Raw genomic sequence first — 27,593 nt, 5'->3', positions numbered from 1 at the left:
TACACACACACACACACACACATATATATATATATATATATATATTTAACCCTAATATTTTGGTAATATTATGGAATGGAAAGCCAGTAATTATAAACCAAAAAAATGATGGACAAAGTCACCATTCCTAATACGCAAAAAAAAGAAAAAAAATCCTCAAATATAAGAAAAAGAGCAAAATTTAAAAGCATGGAAAATGCACCACAACACAAAAAAGTAGAAACATAAAGTCTAATAAACATATGAAAAGATGTTCAACATCCCTAAATTTCAAATTAAAATGATACACCATTTTTCCCATCATGTTACCAAAGGTTAGAAAGACTCATGTTACCCATTCTTGGCAAGGTTTGGGGGACGTGCATATTTCATGTTATTAAAAGAAAATGCTAGCACTTATTAAGCACCAAACATTGTGCTAAACATTTATATTCATTCTCTTGCTTAGTTACTGTAAAAACTTTAAAAGAGAAATATTTAGACTTCCTATTTTACAGAAGATGAAAATCACACCCAGTAGTCTGGGATGGGAATATAAACTGGTGTAACTAATATGAATGTGTATATCAAAAAATTTTTTACCCAGAATTTCTAGTATTGGAAATTTATTCTGAGAAATAATCAGAAATGTGCACAAAGATAAAAGTACAAGAATATTACATGGCAGTATTATTCAGAAAAGATAAAAAATGAAAACAATCAAATGCCTAATAATACAGAACTGATGATGGTACATCCATATGATGGAATACTACACAGCAATTACAAATTATGGTATAGATTCATTTGGCATTGGACAGATGTATAATACATATGCCCAAGCAACAAAAGTAGGTTATAAAGCAGCAGGTATATTACTACACATTTATAGAAAATATTTATCTACATGTGTATCTGCTTAGAAAAGTTAGGAGTATATAGTCAAGATGTTACTGGTAGTTAACTCTGGATGGTGGAATTGTAGTTGCTTTTTACTTTCCTCTGGACTATATAAACAGTTTTTATTTATTTCTGCATTATATGAATTTTTACACAATGACCTAAATTGCCTTTATAATCTGAAAAAAAATCCTACAGTTGTCCTTTTAGAGAATAAATTTAAAAAATTATCTTAGGTTTCAGATTAGTAAGAAAGATACAGAATGATTAAGTCATCATTGGCCACTTTGGTGAAGAAAATGGTAACATGCAGTAGAACCTTGCTACTTCACAAAGAGATAACACTGAGTTATTATATCTGCAAGTTATAAGTTTCAAGATTATTTTATACTTTCCCTTCCCCCTCATATCTTATTAGTCACTGAGGTTTTTTTTTTTAATTTAACATACAAAATGTTTCTAGAATCCTATCCTCCTGTCCGTTCCCATTGTCCTACACAATCTCATCATTTCCCATCCCAGATTTCAAGCTTTTAGTTTTCCAACTGGACTGCTTGCTTCCAGTTCTCTCTCACCACAGCTTAACCTTTTTCCAAAATAAAATCTGATTATGTTGCTTCCATACTTAAAAACATATGATACTACAAATCCTTAATACCATAAAAGGTCTTCTGATTTGGCTGCTATCTTTTCCACCAGCCCTATATTCTTTTCTGCCTCTACTTGTATCCTACTAGCTAACTACAGTAAATCACTTAGGGAGCCCTAAATGTGCTAGGCTGTCTCAGACCTTTTACTTTACAGATGTTGTCCTACCTCCTGAAATACTTTGCTTTCCTTCTTGCTCCTTCCTCCACTAATTTTGTAGATTTTTGACTCAGCTGTCTAGATCAAGCTTAAGTATCTTTTGTCTGGAAGCTTTCCCTTACTCAACAAAGAGGAAATGATGCTCTTTTCTTTATGTCATTATCTTTTTTGTGTATTTTCCCAATGCATGTAAGAATGCTGAGCTCAGGTACTCTATATATTTTTGTTGAATGCTTAAGTTTAATGTCTCTCCTTTCCTGCTAAACTCTGAGTTTCTCAAGGCAAAGTCTCTGATTTGGTCATGTTTAGAATTTTTGGCATACTGCCTGACACAAATTAGCAAATAAAAAATATTTAATAAATTAATAAACAAATGAAGCTCTCCCTTTATTGAATATGATAACACATGTAGCCTATACTACTCACTTAAAGTATGCATACTGCATTAAATTGTGGTCCAGTATTAACAGTGTTGTTGAAAAATGCCTTTTACACAGACAATACATATTTGACTAGCTGTTCAAAAGAGAAGACAGTGATTCTTTTTTCCAATTCTTTAACCCCATTACTTTAATTCTAAGAGTTTGTTACTTCATTCATTTGTTCTATACATAGTAGTATACTATGCATATTTTAATATACAATGTTTTTTATATATTGTTTTATATAGTATATAATATGCTAGTAACTTCATTTGCACAATGAATATTTACTGAAGACTTATTTGTGCCACAGAAGTAGAGATGAAGGGTTACAAACATATATATCTGATGAAAACTTAACTTTCACAAAATAAAGGTCATACAACTAAAATTATAAACTCTCAAAGCATATGTAGTTCTCATGATTATAATCCAGTACAGTGCTATTACACTAGCTAAGATTTGTCAAGCACTTGCCATGTAGTAGTTTAAAATGCTCTATATGTATTTACTTAATCATATCAATCCTAGTATTATATTTCCATTTTATAGCTGAGAAAACTGGGTTACAAAAAAACTGAGTTACTCATCCAAAGTCCTTTACTACATAGCTAGCAAAGTAAGTGTTGGAGCTAAATTTGAAATCAAGCAGAACTGTTCTAGAACAGTGCCTGTTCATCTTTCTTTCATTACTGCCCCTCCTTTAAGCGACTCTTTAGACTTGGTTTTTCCTAATCACTCCCTACTCCCCATGGAATTTTAATACCACAGCTATACTGTGTCTCTCTTTATGTATTGTGGCACTTTATTCTGTAAACCTCCACCCCCCACCCCAACAATTCTGGACCCTTTGGGAGTGATATTGCTCCTGTTAATAATGCATACTACAGAGCCTACACTTAAAAAAAATTGTACTGAAGTATACATAACATAAAATTTGCCATCTTAACCATTTTAACTGTAAAGTTCAATACTGTTAAGTGCATTCGCATTGTTACACTAGAGCCTGTACTTTTAAAACCAATCTTCTATGTATTATGCTACAAATGCTTCTTGATTACAAAAACCTAAATTTTTATATTATAGGGGACATGAGCTGCCATTTCCATTTTAAAGCATTTGCTCTTGTGTACGGAGCAAATCTTTCTTATTCTTTACTGTATTTTCCTCATAATGGTGCACTGGTAAGTCAGTTCTGAGAGCTCATAGGAGACAGACTGCTCCTGCCCTTTAATACCCTTCAGTTAGAGCTACTGTTACCTAACTGGCCTGCACAGTCTTTTAGTAAACAGTCGGAAGTTCTCCTGGTCTCAGGTCCATCAGATGTTGCCCCATTGCTTCCTTCTTCCTCTTGCAAAGATGCCAAAACTGATTGTGTCTAGAGGCTATTGGTAGTTTGTCCCCACCAACTCATATTTAAGGTTCCTGGGTATATCCTGTCACATGATTTTGTTGTTACTGTTCTATGGACTTTAAACTTTGCTATCTAGTTGTTCTTTCTGTTCTTATGTGAGGATTCAGAGATACAAAATAGGACGAAGCTGTCACTACACTCCATCTTCCCAGAAGCTACCCTTTCTCTCAAATCCCTTTCCCCCAGGACTAGCTTTTTGAACTGTTGTGATATACTTAGGCATCTTAGGTATTACCATCTTTTAAGAACTGCTTGAGAAAGTAGCTAGTAACCCTTTATATTTGTTTTTATTTTTGTTAACTGCAAAGTTAATTGTCTCCATTTCTGAAATGTACTAGTAACCTTTTAAACTCTTTTCTCTGGAAGGAAATGTCTCCCTAATTCTAATTCAATCCATGTTTCAAATAAAAAAAAATAAACTATCATTTTCTAAAATTTTTGAAAGCTTTTCTTTATATACCAAATCTGATTGGAATTCAACACCAAAGAATCTTTTCTGGAAGTACAACCCAACCTTCATGCTTACAGTACTTTTGAAAAGATTAAACCATAGTTTGTTAACCAGGACAGTGGTGGTAGCTGGGTTATTTTTCCCCACTACTAATACAATGCTATCCATCACAACCAATCAATTAGCTATACAAATACCAAAACTGGAATTTTTTCCGTAAAAATGGACAAGAGGTCTACCAAAATCATGAAATGTGACAAATACTAAGGTATCACCCAGTCCAGTTTGCCTAACAGTTGACTGCTTTGTTTCTTTCCACAGTTCCAATACAGAACTCCATTTTTGGAATCTACACATAACGTTGCCCTGGGGTTATTATATACCAAATATTACTATACTAGCATTAGTGCTCTAACAATTCCCACCCTCCCCCCCAGCACTGATGCCTCCAAATAACTGCCCCTGCCCTTCCCAACCAAGTGTAGTTTTGTTTCTTTTGGAACCGGGGATTGGTATACGGTCTTTGGAAAAATAGAAAAAGAGTAACAGAAGGTGTAAATATGAACCATCAGCCACGTCAAAAAAGTGTAGGCGTTGAGAGTGAGGTGGCACGCAGGTCTTGATAAGGCAAACAAGGTGATTCAACTGCGGAGTCGGTTATTACTTATACGTGCGTCTGTTGATTTGGGCGGGGATGCGGGTATCTGGGGGGCTATCCCCTCCGGCTTTGCATTCCCTATATGTAAAGGTAAAAGAAACCTGAAGCTGCCTGGGGAGGAAAGCAAAGAGCTCCCTAAACTGTTGGTCCCCGAGGATGAATTTCGGAGGCGCGGAAAGCCCTGCCCCCGCAGGAGAGCTGTCAGAACTGCGATCCCCACGGCTCTGCCCACACAAACGCAACCTGCGTCTTCGCCCCCGTTCACGTCGGGAGGGTCCTCAAACCTTCTGTTTTCCTCCCTTGGCGATTCATCCGGCAGCCGACGAGCAGAGGGACGCTGGAAAGCCCCGTCCCAGGGTGGAGAGAGGGCCGCGGAGCCCCGGGTCCTCGCCCTTCTGAGCCGCTGCCCCCTTGCTCACCCACCTGATGCTCTTTCACCACTTCGCTGAGACAGGGATACCGCTCTGAGATCCATCGGTAAAACTTGGGGACTCCCATTTCGACCGTCAACACTAATTCCAGTCAGGGCCAAACCGAAACCAAACGCCCCGCCGGAGCCTACGCCGCTGCCTCCGGCTGTCGCTCCGCCGATGACAACACTCGGTGCGCGCGACCATAGAGAGCGGCCGGCGGGCCTAGAGCGACCGCACCCCCCGGGGCGGGGCTTTAATCCCGGCTCCGTCTCGCCGCGGCAGTGCGCGCTGGCGGTTGTGTCTAAGCAGTTGAGGCGTTGTGGGTGGAGTGTGTTAAACTGATTACTGGAAATGGCCGTGAACAGAGTTGTGTCTCATAAGCCGACTTGGAAGTGGTAGCAACACCTCACCAGACTGCTGGAAGAGTTTTGAACACTAAATTTTCTCCTGGCTGCTTCCGTCTCCTGGGATTGCTAATCTCAGTATTTTGAAACACGAATTTGGCAAGGTCTGGTGATTTATTTGGTTTCGTTTGTTTTGTTTGGCGAGGGGGAGTTTTTTCTTTGAGGAATATAAATCCGTAACAGATTTTTTAAAAAACGTTTTCTTTTACAAAGGTTGAAAAAATTAACTCCTCTACACCCCTTATCCCTCACCCCCAGTTTCCTCAACTTTAAACATAAGGCCCCCTATAGGAAATTATTTAATGCATACTTTTCACATTCATGCCTCATGGTTTATCGTGTTTTCCTGCATCACACTTTCAACCCTACAGAAAAGCAGTATTCTGTCAAGTGAATATCAATGAAATTATATTTGTTCTAAACTTTTCCACTTACTTGAATGTAATGAGCTCACTGCTTTGTAATTATTTAAATCTTATGCAAGAAAACTTACGAAAATATTTTAACCTCACACTGTTTTTAGATTTTAAAATCGCATGAAACTTTGTCTTCCAAGACCACTAGATTCTGCAATCTGTAAGCTTTCAGTTTCTCAGCATCTTTCAAATTACAGAATGCTCTTGTAGTTTTCATAATGGTCCTTCTTGGCTTATGTTTTTTCCCTATCATTTTCAGCCATACAAGAGTTATATTAAGTGAATTTAATGTGATACTTACGTTTATGTATCTGTTTTACTAGACTGTGAGTTCCTAGAGGGCAAGAGAGTCAGTTTTGTGCACAAGTCTAGTACAGTGCTTTGTCCACTTTTTAGCCAATATAACTTTTTTGTTGTTTAAATGAATCCTTATGCCAACTAGTACTTAAAACCAACAGAAGTTGTAAAATGAAATCAGGATGGCTTCTTTCAAGTACCCTTTTTAGAAATGTAAGAACATACGATGTTCCATTTCTCCATTATAATTCACAGTATATATTAAGAAAAGTTTATTTCTTAATAACGTATTATTTTAAATATTAACAATGAAGGAGAAATAATAACACTTGTTCTGAGAACACAAAGAAACTTGTACTTTGGAACTGAATAGATACAGCCACAGATTAATTCCAGATGCATTAAGTTTATATTATTAATATATTGTTTGAAGTAATTTCATTTCACATATATGGGGTCCAACCAAGGTACATTTGGCATAGTAAATTTTCATCAGTAGCTTCTTGTATAAGGTAATGCACATGTCCTTCAATAGATAATGGCAGCCCTGTCACTCTATTTCGGGTCTTGATTACACCTTGCAGTCGCTGCTCAATGTCAAGAACATGGGTCTTGGCCTGAAAAGAAGAAATTGAAAATCATAAAGGCTAAGCATCTGATGACATACAGATGTTGATAAATTGGAATTACTACCTTTCTGTTGTTTAACAAATGTTAATGCCATTTTACTGATCATTACACTTTTTATAAGAGCAAATACAGACCGAAAAGAAGAAATTAAAGTATCTTGAGATACTGATTTTGAGGCTTGCAATACCAATCCAACATCAACAGCTTGGATATTTTTTCTGGACTATGTGGACATTTTTCTGGACTAAGAATTTCTTCCACATTACAGTTCTAGAAAAATAATAATTTTAGAAACTTACCCTGAAAATGTTTAAGAATTAAACATTTGAATGAATATGCTAATAACAGCAACACTCCAATGCCCAATATTTAGATTGTTATGTGCAAATGGGAGTTCTGAGTGACCTGCTTGCATCAGAGTGCAAGTGAGAATGTTATTAGAAAACCAATCCTCAATCTAGTCTCACTTATTAAAAATAATTATGTGCAAACTTTGAGACTTCAACTTAGTAAGAAATAAACTGCTAAATATTAAAGCTGAGACCTGCTGCTTTTTAAAGTCAGGCAATTTGTGTTCAAGTTTTTCCCATTATATCTCATAATTGTGAATTGTCTATGGTTAAACAAGTGTCTTAAACTCTTTTTATTATACAAATGATAATGTTAACATTAATAATGATAATAAAAACTTATGGCATTGTGATACTAGGGAACTAGATTTGAGAATATTCAATGGTCAATCACTAACAGTATTTAGAATCAGTTCTCATTTGTAGATACACAGTGACAGCTCATAGCAAGCTATAACTTCAACCAACCTTTTCGTTGACAACTTCCCCGGTCTCATTCAATGCTGCTTTGGAATGCCCTTTCACTGGCTTACTCCACTCCACAAGGGGATCATGAAGAAAAGTCTTTAAGACACTAAAATGGAAACAAACATTGTGGTAATAATACAATGTTATCTTTTTAAGAAGAAATCTTTCTAAAGTCAACAGTTGAGTGGAGAATAAGTAAAGGATGAGAAGCTAATGGTTAACACTCTTAAAACACACATTACTACAGTTTTGGTAAGATAGATAAAATTGCTGTTTTAAGGTGGAGGGTAGGGAAAGCGAAGAGGGAGGGAAAAGCAAGATGACGAGGAGCTGAGGTGTTCTTGGAGAGTAGAGTAAAATGAGTTCTATGTGCATCTCTAAATGCATACTCTGAACTGGTAAGTGAATATTTATTGAATGAATGAATTTTATCCTCTGCCATGTCTCCAAAGACCATAAACTACCTATAGCTATCACATAGACTCACTCCAGATTTTTCTATCGTGCTCTAGATTTCAAATTCAACTAACTGTGGGAAAAACCCACTGAAATATTTTACAGGCACCTTAAATTCAGTACTTTCAAAACAAAACTCATTAACCTTTCCTAAACTATTCCTCCTGTATTCCCCAAATTAGTAATGAACAGCATCATTCACCCCTTTGCCCTGAACAAAAATCTAGGAATCACCCTTGCCTCCTCTTCCTCTTTAATACCCAATTCTACCTCCTAAATCTCTTTAGAATCTCTCTACTTATCTCCTCCACTGTCACTACCTCATCCAGTACACCACCACCTTTTCCTGGGTTGCTGCAACAGTTCTCTAACTGGTTTTCTGACCTCTAACTTAAACTAGAACTGTAATTTTTCTACAGTACAAATATGATTATCTCATTTCCACCTCTTTCTAAATTTTCTTTAAAATCCTCCAATGTTATTCTCAGAGTAAAGTTTAACTGTAAACTAGCCTCATGGACTTTTCATAATCTAGCCCCACTCATCTGTGCTGCATTCTCATAGCACCACCTCCTTGAAACCTACCCTCTAAAATACAGTATTTCTCAGGCAGGCCGTGCCTTTACTTGCCTCGATGTTTGTATCACTCAGAAGACTCTCTTCCTTTTTGCACGATCATCTCTACTTTAGAGTTTCAGCCACTTCCTCTAGGAATTACTTCCTGATTTCCCCAGACCAGGATAGGGACTCCTATTGAGTGTTTCACAAGACACTATACTTCCTCTTTCAGAGAATTTGCCTTTATCTCTGCCTAACTAACCAATGCATTCTGCCAAAATACCCAGTAGACAGCTTTTAAAGAAAGAAAAAAATGAATAAATGAGCTTTAAAAGTTTAAAAAAAAAACACCTTACTTTCCTAAGCTAACGTCATATTTAATGGTGAAAGACTCACTTTTCACCCTCAAGGGCAGGAACAAGATAAGAAAGACTTCTCACCACATCTATTCATCTAGCTAGGGCAATTAGGCAAGAAAAAACAAAGGCATTGAGATTGGGAAGGAAGAAGTAAAACTACTATCTGTACATGACATGCTGTTGTAGAGAGAAAATCTTAAGGTATCTACAAAAATAACTATTAGAATTAATAAACAAGTTCAGCAGGGTTGCAAGATAAAAGATACCAACATCAGTGTATTTCTTTACACCAGCAATGAACAATCCAAAAATGAAATTAAGAAAAAAATTCCATTTTGAATAGCATTAAAAGGAAGAAAATACTTTGGAACACATTTAAAAAAAACAAATACAGATTTGCAAACTAGAACTTATGAAACATTGTTGGAAGAAATTAAAAACGACTTAAATAACCAACATCCTATGTTTGTGGGCCAGAAAGAGGACTTAATTTTGTTAAGATAGCAGTACTCCCAAATTGATTTACAGATTCAAAGCCATTCCTATCAAAACATGGGCTGGCTTTTGGCAGAAGTTGAAGAGATGACCTGAAAATTCATATGGAAATGCAAAAATAACCCATAAAATAGGGGCCAAGCAATCTTGAAAAAGAAGAAAAAGCTGGAACACTCATACTTCCTAATTTCAAAACTTAACTACAAAGCTACAGTAATCAAGACAGTGTGTTGTTGGCACAAGGTAGACATATAGATCAATGGAATAAAACAGAGAGTCTAGAAATAAACCCTTACATATATGGTCAATTGATCTTCAAAAAAAATGCCGAAGACAATTTAATGGAAAAAAATAATCTTTTCAAAAAATAGTGGTGGGACAACTGGATATACACATTCAAAAGAATAACATGGACCCGTACCTCACAATGTGATACAAAATAACTGAAAATCATAAAAGATCTAAGCAAAAGAGCTAAAACTATAGAATAAAAGAGAATATAAATCTTCAGGACTCTGGATTATCCAATAGTTTCTTAGTATAACACCAAAAGCACATATAACAACTACAACAAAAACAGATAAATTGTACTTCATCAAAAGTAAAAAAGAACATCATTAAGAAATTTAAAAAAATCCATTTGCAAATCACCTATCTCATATGAGTCTAGTAACCGCAATACATAAAGAACTCTTACAACTCAACAACAAAAACATAATTAATTTGACCTTAAAATGGGCAAAGGATTTGAACAGACATTTGCCCAAAGAAGATACACAACTGATCAATAAGCACATGAAAAGATGCTCAACATTATTGGTCATTAGGAAAATGCAAATTTAAACCACAATGAGATAACGCTTCACATCCACTGAGATGGGTAAAGTGAAAAAGATAATAACATTAGCTGGTAAGGACATGGAGAAGTTAGAACCCTCATACATTGTTAGCAGGATGTGACTCTGCAATTCTACTAAGTACATGTTAGCAACATGTGACTCTGCAATTCTACTAAGTACATCCAAGAGAACTAAAAACATAAATCCACATAAAATTTATATGGAAATATTCACAGCCACATTATTCTCAATAGCCAAAAGGTAGAAACAATCCAAATGTCCATTAATTGATGAAGAGTTAAAGAGTAGTATATCCATGGAATATTATTTGGCAATAAAAAAGAATGAATTACTGCTACATGCTACAGCATGGATAAACCCTGAAAACATTATGCTAAATAAAAGAATATAGATACAAAAGGTCACATGTTATGATTCCATTTATATATGAAATGTCCAGAATAGGCAATCCACTGAGACAGAAAGGAGATTAGTGGTTGCTAGGGGATGGCAGGGAAGTAACTACTTTTTTGGGGGGGGGAGTGTTGAAAATGTTTTATAATTAGATAGTGGTGATGGCTGTACAATCTTGTGAATATACTAAAACAATTGTAGTGTAAAGGAGTGAATTTTTTAAGGCATAAATTATACCTTTTTTAAATTGAATATGATTTACATATAAATTAGTCTCAGATGTACAAGATTATGATTTGATATTTGTAAATATTGCAAAATGATCACCGCATTAAGTCCTAGCTAACATCCATCACCATATATACTTGGAACCTCTTTTCCTTGTCATGAGAATTTTTAAGATTTACTCTCTTAGCAACTTTCAAATATATTGTACAGTATTGTTAACTATAGTCAACATGCTGTGACTGAGTTACTTTATAACCAAAAGGTTGTATCTTTTAACCTACTTAACCCATTTTCACATACCCCAAACCCTTGCCTGTGGCACCACTAATCTGTTCTCTGTGAATCTTTATTTTTTGCTTATTTATTTTTTTGGTAAGATTCAACATATAAGTCTTTTGCTGTCTTATTTTTCTAGCATAATGCCCTCAAGATCTATCCATGTTGTTACAAATAGCAAGATTTCTTTCTTTTGTATGACTGAATAATATTCCATTGTGTATACACACACATACACATTTTCTTTATCCATTCATCCATCGATGGACACTTAGTTTGCTTCCATGTTTTGGCTATTGATGACTAATGCTGCAATGAACTGTGAATTATATTTTAATAAAGCTATTATTAAAAAAATCCTAGTTCAAACAAGGCAAATTGGCTTCTACATAAAGAAAACATACCTAGGAACCAATAATTGCATTCAAGGTTACTGTTAAATTATTCTGAAGTATGGATAATTACCTCATTAAAGGTTCTCTTTGATCTCGCATCAACCTCATTGTAACTTCACAAGCTCTTCGAAAGAGACCTTCTGTTCCCATAGGACCCATTCCATTAACCATATTATGAGTCAGGCGAAATGGAACAATTTCTGGAACTTCAAAGGTTTCTCCCTTTGCAAATAAAATAATGCATTTTATTAAAAAGAATGTCGTAATTTTTAAATCTTTATGCAAAAAAATTAGAACTTCATGTCTACATTCTTAGCAAAGAGTAAAGGTACCCTCAAAATATTTACATTTGTAACTACATTAGAGGCCTATGACATCAAAGAGGCATTTGCTTTTGAGAAACTGAATATCCATCTATGTCCCTGGAAAAAAATTTCACATTTCACTGAATTACTATAGTAAATATCATTACAGAGAAATTTTTATACATTCAATATTTAGTCTTATAATGTCTTCCTTAGTGTCATTTTTTAAATAAGAAGTACAAACAAATCCTTTTCTTTTTAAAGACTTTCACTTTAAAGCAGAAGGGGAAAAGAAACAGCTGAGTGTTAGAAGCTCGTATTTCTCAGAGAGGAAATGTTAACATGTAATGAATTACATGTTAACATTTCCCTTCTGAGAAATTCCAGTTCATTTGTTTTCTGCCATTCTTGAACTTGCCTTTCTTAGGACTTTTTCATCCTCAATCAGTTACCTTAAATTCCTTTCTTGTATGATTTAACCTATACAAGTGCTTTATCTCTGATTTGATCTCAGTTGGGTCTGTGACCTTTCTTGGTTTCCCTGTAACAGCAGAAGGCAACCCATAGAAAATGGGGATAAATAAACAGTGGGTTAACCTATTAGTCTGCTGTCCAGGACTGCAACATTGGCAAAGTGGAGGGGGCCTTAGGGAGAGTCCAACAACCTTAATTTATTCCCAGTCCCCACTCTGGACCTTCAGAATCTGAATCTCTGGGAATGTTTCCTATCTGTATATTTAAAAAAACTCTTGGATGAGTCTGATATGCTTCCAGGTTTAGAAAACATATTGAATTATTCCATTTCTTTAAAACTCAGGAAAATGAACTGATCTGCCTATGTTCACATAACTAAGAACTGAGTCAAAATTTGAACTTATGCTTTTGAATTTCAAGTTCAGTGTTAGTTTTACTACATCAGTCTTTTAAGTTTTCTCCATCCCAAGTTGCTTTACTAAGGGCTCTGGAATCCACTGACTAAAACCAATCAACAAACTCTCAGTGTGACTCAACTGTAACTATAACTGCTGCCAATGGGCATGATTAGGAAGAACATTTATTGAGGAAAGGGAATTGGGAGAAAATCAACGAGAGTAAGTCATATCACTTACCTTATTGAAGAGACAGTTGAAATCCACATGTACACATTCACCAGTCAAAGAATCAAAGAGAATGTTTTCACCATGACGGTCTCCGAGCCCCAGTATATAACCAACCATTGACATAACTGCAGTGGAACGGCAGTATGCTGATCTGCTACTGTACCTAAAGAAAACACAACGCCTGTCAATATTCCTATGCCATATGAGGCAATATAAATCTAAAAAATTTTTAACACATCCAATCTAAGAATATGTTATATTCTTCATAACTTACCATGATGTAGGATCAGGGAATGTTCTCAGAAACCACTCATGAAAAACAGGAGGATGCCTGGGTAGGAGAAATTCTCGGAATACTTTGAGTTTTTCAGACAAAGCTGTAGACTTTGGTAACATACACTGGCGAAGTTCCTTCCCTGTCATATAAACACCTGCAAGGTAGAGTGATTTCCACTAATCATATATGCTAAATAAGAAAAAGGGCTATTATTTTGGTTAAAATTGGACAAGAAACATCTAATGTCATTCAAATTGTTTTTCAAAACCAAGAAAACCTAGAAAAATTTCAATTTTGCATAGGGTGAATTTGTCTTCTGATATTATAATAAAATAGATTATGCTCACTTATACCTATCTAAAGTGAAGCCTCTTGTTGATGAAAATTAATGTAAGTAAAACCAATGTTGTGGAATCAACTCTGCCCTGGCGTCAGGCTAGCCAGAGGGAAGCCCTGCCTACAGCAGCTACAAATGCAAATACCACTAAGAATAAATTCAGTGTGAATAGTGTCCCTGGAATTGTAAAAATGCTGCAGCTCTCATTAAAATTATAATGATCTCTCTGTTAATCAGCATATAGTATAAGTCCATATTGAATAATTACTAAGAAATCTATAATGGTGTTCTAAAAATTTACTGTGTGTGAAGGCTAGCCTGTAAGATTCATACTATATGTGATTCTTAAGATAATCTTATACAATAATGCAAATCATCTAGGGAAGCAGAAAAACTCCTTCTGATATATTTGGTTGCTATGGTTCCAGTCTATAAAGTACCTTTTAGGCCCACCTTGATTTTTGGTGCTTTTTATACCCAAGGTACAGAGACAAACTTTATGGACAAGTTTGAGACTTGATGTTTTTAGCCTAAATATTGCACAGTTCAAGTATGTTCATGACATTTAAGGAATATATATTTAAAACATTTAAAAAAATCCAATAGCAGTAACAGCCGTGGAATTAAAGATGGCACCATAAGAAGTGAGAAAGAGACCTCCTCCTAAAACTACATATAATATGAAAATATAATTAATATAAATAATCCTGAAAAAGCAACAGGAAAGAAGGCTGCACCAGACTGCATACACTTGGAGAAAAGAACAGACCTTATGGAACAGGGTAAAGTACCAAAGCCATGAGCCGGCAGGACCCAAGACCTTTCCCGACCCCCGTTCACTGGGGGGAGGAAGAGAAATGGAGCAGAGAGGGAGTGGAGGCCTGGACTGCTGAACACCTAGCCCTGGAGATGTGCTCTGGGAGCACGAACCTACATTGCATGGTGCTCTGGTGATTAGTGGGGTTGGAAAGCTAAAACAGGCAGAATACCTGGAGAGACTGAAATTTCAGCTGCTTGTGGAAAACAGAGATACATATCCAGCTACTCTGGGCGGGTGGGCAGTCTGAGAGACTTCCTAACAGTGAGAGGGCTGCTAAAGGGGCAAGGATTGCACAGAGCTTACATCTCAGGAGAAAGGACAGGTAGACCAAACAGTCCAGTGCACTCTGCCCAGCGAGTTAGGAATTTTCACGATCTTCAGGTGCTCCATCCCCCTGGCTGGCTATGCAGTGCCAAGACCCCCAATCGTGATACACAGCCTCCTGTGCATTTCTCCCAGCCAGCCTGCACCTGGCTCACAAACCGGCAATCCCTGCCCTGGCGTCAGGCTAGCCAGAGGGAAGCCCTGCATACAGCAGCTACAAACGCAAAGCATAGAGGCTTACACCTGTGTGTTCAGCCCACTGGTTACTACATTCACCCATATTATCAAGTTCCCCACCCACCCCCATTGCAGTCCCTGTCCTTCAGTATAGTAAGACGCCAGAGTCACTACTTGTCTTCTCTGTGCTACACTGTCTTCTCCATGGCCCCCCACACAGCATGTGTGCCAATCATAATACTTCTCAATCTCCTTCTCCCTGCCTCCCCACTCATCCTCTCCCACCCCTCCCCTTTAGTAACCACTAGTCCCTTCTTGGAGTCTGTGAGTCTGTTGTTGTTTTGTTCCTTCAGTTTTGTTTCGTTGTTATACTGCACAGATGAGTAAAATCATTTGGTACTTGTCTTCCTCCACCTGGCTTATTTCACTGAGCATAATATCCTCTAGCTCCATCCAGGTTGTTGCAAATGGTAGGATTTGTTTTCTTCTTATGGCTGAATAATACTCCATTGTATATATGTACCATATCTTCTTTATCCATTCATCTACTTTGAGACTCTCTATAAATACCCTCATCATCCTTCTATGTCAGCTTCCACTGTTAATCACTGCTGGCAAGTTACTGTGGCAACTGTAATTAATGTTTTTTCATTTCCATAATTTCTTCTATATTTATTCCCTCCAATTCTGCAAGGAAGAACTGTTCCCATTACCCTCTTTATTTATTCAAGTGTTTGTTTACATACATGTAAATTCATGTCTACTTTATTCCATGGGTTATAAGTTAATGCTATGATTATTGATCTTGCTGCTCATACTCTCCCAGGTTTGGCTAGTGGGAGACTCTAATTCCAATCTAATACTTTAGGTTTCTTTCTACCCTTCCTGCCTTTCTTTCTTTCTCTGACAGTGAAAAAACCAGCTCTCATTATCTACAATATATTTACAGGCATACCTCAGAGAGACTGTGGGTTCAGTTCCAGACCACTGCAGTGAAGTGGGTATCAAAATAAAGCAAGTCAAATGAAGTTTTTGGTTTCCCAAGTGCATATAATAGTTATGTTTACTATAGTCCATTAAGCACACTATAGCATTATGTCTAAAAGAACAATGTACTTAATTTAAAAAATACATTGCTGCTAAAGAAATGCTAACCATCATGAGCTGTCAGCAAATCATAATCACTAATTACAAGTCACCATAAAAAATATGAAATAATGAAAAAGTTTGAAATATTGTGAGAATTACTAACGTGACACAGAGACATGAAGTGTGCAAATGCTCTTGGAAAAATGGCACCAACAGACTTGCTCCACTCAGGACTACTACAAACCTTCAACTTGTAAAAAAATGTCATCTGCCAATCACAATAAAGCAAAGCAAAATAAAATGAAGTATGCCTGTATTTATTTGCTAAAGTCTAATATACACATAAAGTTTTTTATTTAATAAAATTACAGATTGCTAATCAGTAATACCTCTGTGAAAACAGATTTTCATATACTCCTTTTGAGATGAAGATAGAAAAGGAATTAAAACACAAGGAAGGTTTGAAATATGCCAATGGATTGATGATTTAATTTAAAAATTCTTTTTTCCTATTAAAAAGAAAAAACAAAACAAAACCAGAAGGAAGGAAGGAAGGAAGGCAAAAGAGAAGGAAACACTTAACTACTTTGGTATATAGACTCTTATTTAACCTAGAAATTTCACTATGGCTTATATAAAAAAAAGGTACAATGGCATATGTTAACAATTACACCCACATTCTATATGTTAACAGCTTCTATACCCATATTATATATATTTGTATCATAAGAATTCATGTTAATACCTTTTTCCTTATATAGTTTGGTCAGAATAGGTCTCAAGCCAGCAGTGTTGTTAACCCATTCAATAATCCCACATTCATCATTCAGTGGAATAACTGCATATGTTCGAATATGAAGTTCTCTTCTACGAGATTCTGCATCTTTTCTTAAACACTATTTTAAAAAATACATATAAATTGAAAAATTCAAATTTTATCAGTGTTATATCAAATACATCTAAAGATTGTTCATTTCCTAACAAAAGAATTTCAATGAAAGCTTACTCTGTGGTATAGATGAATAATTCTTTAGAATGGTGGCAAAGGATGACATTAGTGAGACAGTATCCTTACTCCAAATCATTAAAACATGCCTTGAGTAAGTCATTCTTTCTAATTATTCACTATTAATGTAGCAATAGTATTGTGTTCATCAAAATAGTAGTTATATATTACAAAATACATAGCTGTAACAATGACAAATTACTCATATTTTATTGCTTTAGATATAACTGAAAGATTAAGTCTTTAGGCACACAGAGAATGCTGTTTAATTTTGATTATCTAAAAAATACATGAGAAAATGCATGAGTTTTATGGTATCTCCAGAATGTATTTCTTACTCTTGCAGCTTAATATTACAGCTTCATCTGAAAAACCATCTCCTAGCAAAAGAAAGCTTTTCACATCTCATCTGATTAATCCTAAAATATACTAGGTAAGAATAAACAGTGTTTAGTTTAATTCTGGAACTGTGTGAAATAAACCAAGCACACATGGATGACTGCAACCTGTCCAATTCAAAAGTATAATCATTGACCAAAAACACATTTTAAACTTTGGGAATAAGTAGGCTACATAAATGTCAGCAGAACAAGTATGTGGCCTCCTAGACCAACATAGTGATACCGGAGTTTTTCACAATGAGGCTATTTATTTGACCATGGTAATGTGGGGCAATAGTAAAGAAATAATCAGTAATAAAGGTGATTAAGATAAATTTATAAACTAAAGCCAGACCACTTGACACTCCTAATGAGAAAAACACTCAGGGAGTTTGGATGAACATACTAATGGTTTAACAGTCAGTGAATTAAGTTTCCAATTTACCAAACAATGTTTTAAATAAAAAGCAATCCTTCCCTTCATATGTTGCCTTTGACATGGGTTTTTAAGGTGGTATTAATTTTTAAATTACTTTTGGTTAAACTAAGTACAAACCATAGTTGCCCTCTTTTAAAAAGTAAACTCATCTATCTACTGCTATGTCTTTTCTGTGTTAAATGTTCGTAACTTTTCTTGCTAACAAAAGAGGTACCAGTGAAATGTGGGGAGGAGATAAAGAGGAGAGACCAAAAGGTTATAGAAACAATTAAATTTCATCTTTCCACAGTATGGTTTAGTGTTTGCCTATGGAAAAAACAGATGCTATGTATTTGTATATACCCGGCTACAGAAAAATTATTCTAAATACATAAGCCCATATATTTAGAATAACTCTAATAAGACTTCTTATATCATCTCTGAAATCAAGCACTTACCAATAAAACTGAAAAAAATATTAATGATCAACTTTAAACAGTGTGTTGATAAAAACAGAACCTAACTTTTTTCTACACTAAAACGAAACTAAATTCAATAGAAAAACTGCATTATAATTATAGTATCTATAGACATCAGAATTTAAAATAAAATAGAAAATTTTATTTTATGTGAAACAATTATGTGAAACCAGCAATTCCACTTTCGGGCATATATCCAAAAGACTGAAAGCAGAGACTCAAACAGCTATGTGTATGCCTGTGTTCATAGCACTTTTATTCACAATAGCCAAAAGGTGCAAGCAACCCAAGTGTCCACTGATAGATGAACAGATAAACAAAATGTGGTATACACATACAATGGTATCTTATTCAGCCTTATAAAGGAAAGAAATACTGACACAGGCTACCATGTGGATGAACCTTGAAGATACAAGACTAAGTGAAACAAGCCAGTGAAAAATGAGGAATACTGTTTATGATTCCACTTCTACAAGAAATCTAGAGTAGTCTAACTTATAGAGACAGAAAAAATGGTAGTTGCCAGAGGCTGAGGGGAAGGGAAATGGGAAGTTACTGTTTAGTGGATACAGAGTTTCAGTTTGGAATATGTAAAAAGTTCTGGAGAGAAATGGTGGTGATGGTTGCACAACAACATGACTATATTTAATGCTAATGAACTGAACTTAACACTTAAAAATAGTTAAAATGATGAAATATTATGTTATTTTATATAAAATGGAAAAATGTTATGAATATTTTATCCCAATTGAAAAAATTAAGTTGAAAATGAAAAAGGCAGTATATTGCATTCCAAGAGTGATCTACTTGCAAACTGAAAAGCCCATATCACACTGATAGTAATTATTATAATTCTAAAATTAAACTATCTCCAAACCTTATTAATCAAGGAATTGAATTCCATCAGTCTACAATCCTTTCTCAGGTCATCTTTTGGCTTACACATCATGATGTAGAACTTTCCATCTGATCCTTTTAAAGAGATCTTCTTTGGTTTCTGAAGAGAAGCAAGAATTTCCACCTAAAAGGTGATATAAATATTGTGTTACCTAACACAATAAAAACAGTAAAATAACCTAAATTATGTGATAAATTTATTTTAACAATTTCTTTTATCATAACTACCTATTATCTATGAAAAGAACAGTTGTCTATGAATAAACACATTTTCAAGCATTAGGAATCGCTATGAAGTAAAAGGATTACTTCATTAGCAATATAAGTACTCACGCATCCAAATTTAGGCAGCCTGGTCAAAGCAGTCACAGTGCTTAAAAGATTTTTGAAACATTTTTTAGAACCTTCCCTCAGATTCTGAGACACTGTTTTTAAATATCTTTAGTGGGAAGAAATGTTCATCAATTAAAAGTAACCATTTTTAAAATAAGAAACTCCTTCAAAATCAAAGCTACCTAGTGAGGTGAGAAAAAATACTGAATAATATTCTTAAGTTAAAAACAAAGCATGACAACAAGTAAGAATGGTTTTATTACATGGTTTAGTATCTGGCTCTGAAGCAGTTTAAAAATATTTTAAGCCATAAAATTATTGGAATAAGCATAGAGTTTCAATAATACTTAGAAGTGTTCTACTGCCATTTGTTTAAAATAGACACATATTTTATAGTCACATATCATACTTGAAAAAAAAAATCAAGCTCTTCCTGGTTGAATTTTGCTTCCTCCCAAAATACAGTTAAAAACTGTATTTTGTTCTCTTTCTCTTCTCCATTTTCAGAACAAAAACAGTATGGGAAAATCAAATTGTGACAATATAAAGATTATAGTTATACTTAAACAATATGAGCACTGAAAAATAAAAATACAAGGTTGAACAGGGCTTTTTTGGACACTGTCCTAAGGATTGTAGAGGATTGAAAGGAGAATAAGGAATAAATTGTGTGTATCTTACAATACACAGGTGAAGATAAAATGTATATGGTTAGAAGTCGAGAATAGAAAGGTAGTAAATGATTAGAACCAGACATGTAATATTAGCAATATATACTGACAAAGTTCAGAAAGAAAATGTGTTCAATGGAAGGCATAAAAAGTTAAAAATTGTGAAGGAACATCTCCCCTATTACACCTTTTGAGATGTATGGCTCTCATAATACACATTAGAAAACTATCAATCTTCTCCATATGGATATTTGTATAGGTCATAGATCTTGGGAACATGGATATTTTTCATTTAATTTTGCCCCATCAGTATAAGACAGTTTTGCTTTTCTATATTTCCAATCATTTTTTTTGCTTTACAAAAAAAATTCTCTTAGTCTCTGAGAATACTTTTAAACTTAATTTCAAAAATTTAACTAAATTTTTAAAACATAGTTATAATTATACAAATTGAAGTTTACCGTATCATCAAAGCTTGCGATATAAGCCCAATGCCCAGGAAATGGCTCATGGTTAGCATGGGCACCCGGAACTGATGGAAGAGTAGGTATCATAACTGACTGTAAAGGAATGAGGATTTCACTAAATGTTGCTTCTTCTACCAGCTTTTTAAGCATTTTAAAATGAGTGCTCATGCTTAATGTAGAACTACTTCCATCCACCTAGGGGAGAAAAAAGTATTACATTTTAATTTCTCTATGTTTACCTTCAATTATAGAATGCTTAATTTCAACTAAAACAAAAATTTCACTTCTACAATATCTTAATTATAATGGCTCAACAGTCTAGTTTTTTTAATACATCATCTCATTTTACCTCTCTGTACTATAGGATTGTTAAATTACCTAAAGGAGATAATAGAGGTCTATTACCTATTAGCAGACATTACAAAATCCAAAGAGCTCTCTAAATCGAACTATTCTATTTGGTACCAAATCTTTCTTGGCAGCGAAATCACACCTGAACTTCTCACTTAGTGTCAAGATTAGTATATTTCACTGCAGAAACAATTAAGCATCTGATTATGGGATATTCCACCAGGTTATCCTTACTGGTGATATTCAGTATAAAGTAAATGTACTCACTGAATTACCTTTAAAAATCTGAATTCCTAAATATAGATGGCCACCAAGTTCTCAGATAAAGAATTAGAAACTTGTACATATAAAGCACTAAGAAAAATGTCAGTGTTTAATAATAAATGTTGATCTCTATCAACACTGTCTTTGATAATGCCAAGTGTATCAGAGGTCAAGTAGAACTAATGCAGATAGCAAAAACAGATGACTCTTGCAAGATGTTTACTGATGAAGGGAAGGTGAGAAATAGGGCAGTATGTATTTTTTCACCTATAGTTAATAAACTGAATTATTTTGTAAAGTGAAATCTAGCTATTTACCATGTTAACAGTAGAGCCTCTCCCTCCTTATAACTAACACCAAATCCACCTTTACCTTTCCTACACATTCTTCAGGTTTTTTTTTCTCCCTCCAATTCCTTATCTAGAAGAATGGGTTACTCATGTAACCATGTCCAAACACTAGTCACAAGTCTACTGAAAAAAAATAGTTATCATGTTAGATCATAACCATCTGCCTAGTTCCCTAGGAGACTATAGCACTGCACGGCAGGAGAACATGTCTTATTTATCTTTGTTACCCTTAGCACAGTGCTTGTCTACTCGCTGCCAACAAAACAGAAGTGTAACTGAAGGAATAAAAATCAAAACTCCAGTCTTCTTTGCTCTCATGTATGTAGGTTAATATATGTAAGTTTTTAAAGTTTAGGCATGACACAAAATAATCCTGGGGACAACTTTGGTGAGTATTTTACATACTTATTCTTTAATGGCTTATTTCATATTCCTCTACTTAAAATTATTTCTAATAAATATGGATAATTTACTCTTAGAATAACTTAGAAATTCACAGGTTATTTGAGAGAGGACATAAGTTAGAAAATTTTTTTTAAACTTTTAAGGTAAACTGCATATATTTAAAGCATATAACTCAATGAATTCTGATATATGTGTATGTATGTATATCCATGTATGTTAGAATTTTAACTAAATTAAATGAAAGAAAACCAGCTAAACTCACATAAGTTTTGTATAAAACTATCCATCATTGGTCTATATAAATAGTAAGGTTTATGATAGTACCGGTTTATTGCACAATTCTAGAAGCTTATCTGTTAGGCGAGTTGCATCTCCGATAAACTTTTCTAAGGATTTTTTCATATGAATAGCTTTATTTAGGATTTCCTTGCATCTGTTTACACGCATGGGGTAAGAAGACTGTCATAAAAACAAAAAAAGTTAAATGCAATTTTATACAAAATTTTTAGAAGATAACAAACTTTTGACTGACTAAACCAATATATGAGTTTATATTCATACAGGTTTCCTGGAAATCAATTTAGCAATGGTCTTAAGAGCTACAAAAATGCTGTTATCCTCCGACCTGGTGAATTCCCTTCTTAGAATCTACCCTGATGAAATAATCAGAAATGAGAATAAATACAGATGCATCTAGATATATTATGAGAAAAAAAAGGAAACTTAATGATGAACAGTTAAATTATAGATGACTATTATAGAATTTTATAAAATTATGAAAATTGTATCTTTGATGAATATTTAGAAGAATGGGAACATGCTTATGGTAACAGTCCTAAATGAAAAATATGAAATTATATATCTACATAATATAAATTTAAAATATGCATAGAAAATATACATAAATATAGCCAAATATTAATGGCAGAAGTAGTGAATTTTAATGTTTTTATTTCTGTGTGTTTTACAAATTCCCTAAAATATTTAACTATATTCACTACCATATAAATTCCCATTAATAATGTAATAAAGTTTTTCTATTATTAGTAGTTCAAGTACAGGCATACCTTGGAAATACCATGGGTTCAGTTCCACACCACCACAATAAAGTGACTATTTCAATAAAGCAAGTCAAATGAATGTTTTGGTTTTCTAGTGCATACAGAAGTTACGTTTATACTATACTGTAGTCTATTAAGTGTGCAATAGCATTATGTCTAAAAAAAAATACACACACCTTAAAAACACTTTATTGCTAAAAACTGCTAACCATCATCTGAGCTTTCAGTAAGCCATATTCACTGATCACACGAAGTGAGCAAATGCTGTTGGAAAAATGGCACCAATTGGTTAAAAAAAAAATGCAGTATTTGTAAAGCACAATAAAATAAATATGCCTGTACTTTCAATAAAACACTTGAAAAAAACAGATTATTGTTTTTTACCAAGCACTGACACTTTACTAGACTTCATAAAGAAAATACATGCTGAATTCTTTGATCTTAAACATACCAGTCTCTTCATCTGATATGGTAAATATTTCTGAATTTTAGAATAGGACACAATGCTGTAAATTCTCTATTTTCAAGTACTTAAAATTTATATTTTGCTACTAATCTAAGAGAAACACTGGAATTTATATGTACTTGTTAGCATTAAATAATCAATGTGAAATAAATGGAAAAAGACACTGTTACGATTAATATGTTACCTTTGACACAGCTGTCATCATCCACATTGCTTGTTGAGGATAGGCCAGAAACACTTTGGCTATAATTTCCATCAAGACAACAAAAACTTCATCATGAGAATGACAAATTCGGGAGATCAGTTGTGAAAAAGCAGTCAAAAACTGATAAGGAGCTAAGTGATTTGTGTGCTCTGTGATAACCTTGTTTATTTTAGCTAAATCATTTCTCATTTGGACACGATCAGAACGGCCAGCTGGAGAAAAAAATCAAAGTCAAAAAAACAATAAAGAGAAAACAGTACTTCAATTCATTTTACAGAAAAAAATTTAGTTTTAAAAACAGCTTTAAAACCTATTTTCATTTTCAGGCTCTGAACTGCAACAACTTAAGTATATGTTTAGTCTTTCCCTCTTTTTTAACATTTAGTTTCTTGCTCACACTTATATAAAATCTTAATTACCACATTCATTCTTCTTTATGCCATACTCATCGTAATTCTTACCCCTTGAAGTTTTTACATAAAAAAGTATACCTTTTTCCCATTCATATGCCTTAGCACCAAAATCAAGCCATAGTGATAACATTCGTGGCATTGACTGATAGATAAATTGATTTCCATACTGTAGAGATCTGCAATTACATAGAAAAGATATTAACATAGTGATTTTTTTTATGTCATATGGATTAAAATTAAAGACTTGAACTATCCCTTAAGTCTCACAGCCTTCTGACAAATTTTATGCTATCAGTATTTCTTCCCAGCAGAGATTATCTTTGACTCCTCTCCTTTTTTCTTATACATTCCTCAATAACTCTGTATTGTCTGTACCAAAAATAATACAAGTTATAACCTAGTCAAAGTTCTGTCCTACAGTGCTGTGCCTTCATTTGCATTCTACGGCCATAAGCCTGGGTCAGGTCAAATCACTCTGTTTCTGGGAAATTACAATAAACTGGTCTCCCCAATTCCATATTTCTCCTGTTCAATAAATTCCAGACTAACATTCTTAAAATTATAGCTTTGTCATGATCTCCCCCTGTTCAAAAACAGGAATCAACCACTTACAAGACTATAAGAGTGACTGTCTGGATATCAAATATTCACAATTTTGTTTCTTTATAACTTTCCAATCTTAGTCTCTCACTACACAACAGCTTGTATCTTCCATCAAGTCCAATTTCCTCACCATCCTCTGAACAACCCACTCGACCTGTTTCTTGGCCAAATCTGTGAAAAGTTAGGAATTTTTTCCCCTTCATTTTAATTATCCTTCAAATCCTACCTTTTTCATGAGGCCTACCAGACTTCTGCAGCAATGAAGTGCAAAGAGGTATACTATTGAAATCATGAAGCTAGCGTCTTGAGTTTTTACTTCACATCTGCCCAAAGTCCATGAATGCCGGACTTGTATGGTTTATTTTTTGGTATCTTGCTAATATCAGAAAGACGTTTTTTATATTTATACCATTTACTTGAAATCTGATAACACATTCTATCTTGTTCCATTATTTTAATTTTTATGGACTTAAGGTTTCTCTAATTAGATGGTAGCTCCTAAGCACACTGATGCTTAATTAGTAATAACAGTGATTCCATCACTCAGGGGATGCATAAGTCTCAACAGCTGAATTTACTCCTTTAAAGATCCAAATGTTTTAACTACTATAGATAGTATGTTCTAAAATAGCCTTACTTTCTTAAAATGTACTTTTTAAACTCTCACTTTATACCTAACAGTTTTATGTATATGTACATCAAGGACTTTAAATAATTCTTTGTATTAGAAGAAATGTATTAAGTAAATTCTGTATACCAACAAATGATACATGCTAAGACAAAGAGCATATGAAAACTATTACTCATTTTAGAAAAGAAAAATGCATTTAATAATTGTCGTCTACTTAGGCTTCCATTTCAAAATGCCAATACATCAGGAATTCTACCTCAATAATAAGCCATTAATAATCATTAATAAGTAAAATTAGGTTTGATTTTATAAAACTTGAATTCCAGTTTGGGAAGAATGGCTTGGCCAAATCCTGCAATCCTAACACCACTGATGGACAAACATTGCTTTAAATCCTGAAAATGCTGAACTGAGAAGTCAAAGTATCTAACAGGCAACTTTAAATGAATTTATTCTTCTGAAGTAAGTTACCCTTCAAAGTAGCAATGGTACATGAATATGATAAGAAGAAAAAACAGAATGCCATTATTATGTCTTGGGAGTTAATAATTAGGAAAATAACAGTAGGCATGATACAATGCACTACTGACTATAATTCACTGATATATGAAATTAAGTTATATGTCATATGTTGTCTAGCTTAAGAGATAAGCTCTTCCTACAAGTCCAATGTCAAAATCATTTTCATATATACTACTTCTTAGCAGAATAGACTTGGAAGGAAACATTCCAGGGCAATTAAATACAATCATGAATATACTAGATTTATGTGAAATATAAAAACAAAGTAAAACGGAAGGAACAAAACAGCAGTAGTCTCACAGAGACTGAGTAGTGACTGGTGGTTACCATGGGAGAGGAGTTAGAGCGGGTGGGGAGGTAGGGTAAAGGGGATAAAGAGGCATAATAACTTGCAATCACAATATAAGTTGGTCACAGGAACAGTAGTACAGCATGGAGAATATAGTCAATGATCCGGTTACATCTTTCTATGTTGATAGATCCTAACCACACTAGAGGGGGTGAGGATTTAACAGTATGGGTAGCTGTTGAACCACTGGGCACTGTGTTGTAGATCTGAAAACAATATGATTGTATATCAATGATACTTCAATAAATATATATATATATACACATACTAGATTTAAGATCTTCTGAAATTCTAGGGAAGGGACTTGAGATAAAGGTCCAGAATGGTATGAACACTTAATTTTCATTGTATATTATTGGTACTACTGGATTAAATATATATATTTAAAATATACATATATTACTTTTTCATTAAAAAGTTATTTTGAAAGGGAAGAAAAAATGTATAAAGAAAAAATTGACATCTCATCTAAGGTGATAGATTGAATCTGTGGAAAAGCAGAAAACATCTTGAATATTCTAAGATCTATAATAACAGTTCAGAACCAACAGAGTTATTACCCTGATGTATATAATCCGTACACATGCAGTTCTCACACTCACCTGCCAAAATGAAGAACTATATACCGAATGAGATCACCCTGCTTTTCCATTTTGTTGTCTGTGACCATGGGCATCAATTTGTCATAGTATTTGGCAAGGTAAAAATGTCCATCCTCCCACTCGGGCAGGAACAAGGTCACATCCTGTAAAAAAGAACACAGAATTCTTACCTAACAAAATCCCACACTCTGTGCTGGGAAGTATGAGTAAACGATCAGGGATCAAAAGTATGAGACCCACATGTAGTCAGAACAAAGTCAAAGGCAGACTGACTCTTTGATGTGGATAAAGAATAGATATTTTTTTGCAAAGGTTTTCTCAGGATCGCTAGTTAGTTCTGGTGGGTTGTCCACTGAACAAAACCAAATAATGTTGGGATAATTAGCTGTTTAGGGACAGAAAACTCCATTTATGTTGCCATTTATATGATACATCAAAATAATTTCCAAGTGGATTAAAGTATTTTATGAATGCATGTATGTATATGTGTATTTTTGTTTTAAAAAAAATCTCAAAGAAAGGAAAATATCAAATCTTTGAAGAGGAAAGGATCTTAGAAACATAAAAATGTGGGTTTAAAAAAAAATCACATCATATTTTCTCCAAGATCTTTCTCCAGGTATTGCCCTGCCTCTAAATTCCTTCAGTCAGCCTTCTGAAAA

The 27,593-nt window shown here is 34.2% G+C and overlaps 2 protein-coding genes across 4 annotated transcripts in view; both read right to left on the bottom strand.

The window, feature by feature from the left end:
- XRN1 (5'-3' exoribonuclease 1) overlaps positions 1-5,297 on the bottom strand; it is a 177,551-nt gene extending 172,254 nt beyond the window's left edge. The window contains 1 exon segment of the mRNA XM_057498318.1: positions 5,055-5,297. Within this exon segment, the coding sequence (XP_057354301.1) occupies positions 5,055-5,129 (75 nt within the window). The 5' untranslated portion in view covers positions 5,130-5,297.
- A 1,265-nt stretch (positions 5,298-6,562) lies between these two features.
- Positions 6,563-27,593, bottom strand: part of ATR (ATR serine/threonine kinase) — a 142,396-nt gene continuing 121,365 nt past the window's right edge. For 2 of the 3 annotated variants that reach the window (XM_036877350.2, XM_036877354.2), the window contains 12 exons: positions 26,932-27,074; positions 24,303-24,400; positions 23,791-24,023; positions 22,404-22,538; positions 20,704-20,904; positions 19,219-19,362; positions 16,804-16,954; positions 13,309-13,465; positions 13,044-13,197; positions 11,700-11,851; positions 7,610-7,715; positions 6,563-6,778 (listed from right to left, as the gene is read on the bottom strand). In XM_036877350.2, the coding sequence (XP_036733245.2) occupies positions 6,605-6,778; positions 7,610-7,715; positions 11,700-11,851; positions 13,044-13,197; positions 13,309-13,465; positions 16,804-16,954; positions 19,219-19,362; positions 20,704-20,904; positions 22,404-22,538; positions 23,791-24,023; positions 24,303-24,400; positions 26,932-27,074 (1,848 nt within the window). In that variant the 3' untranslated portion in view covers positions 6,563-6,604. The remainder of the gene's footprint in view (positions 6,779-7,609; positions 7,716-11,699; positions 11,852-13,043; positions 13,198-13,308; positions 13,466-16,803; positions 16,955-19,218; positions 19,363-20,703; positions 20,905-22,403; positions 22,539-23,790; positions 24,024-24,302; positions 24,401-26,931; positions 27,075-27,593) is intronic. The other variant, XM_036877351.2, reaches the window with a different exon arrangement.

The sequence above is a fragment of the Manis pentadactyla genome, chromosome 1 (assembly GCF_030020395.1).
Source record: "Manis pentadactyla isolate mManPen7 chromosome 1, mManPen7.hap1, whole genome shotgun sequence".
NCBI lineage: Eukaryota > Metazoa > Chordata > Mammalia > Pholidota > Manidae > Manis > Manis pentadactyla.
This window is presented reverse-complemented; position numbering and strand designations above follow the sequence as displayed.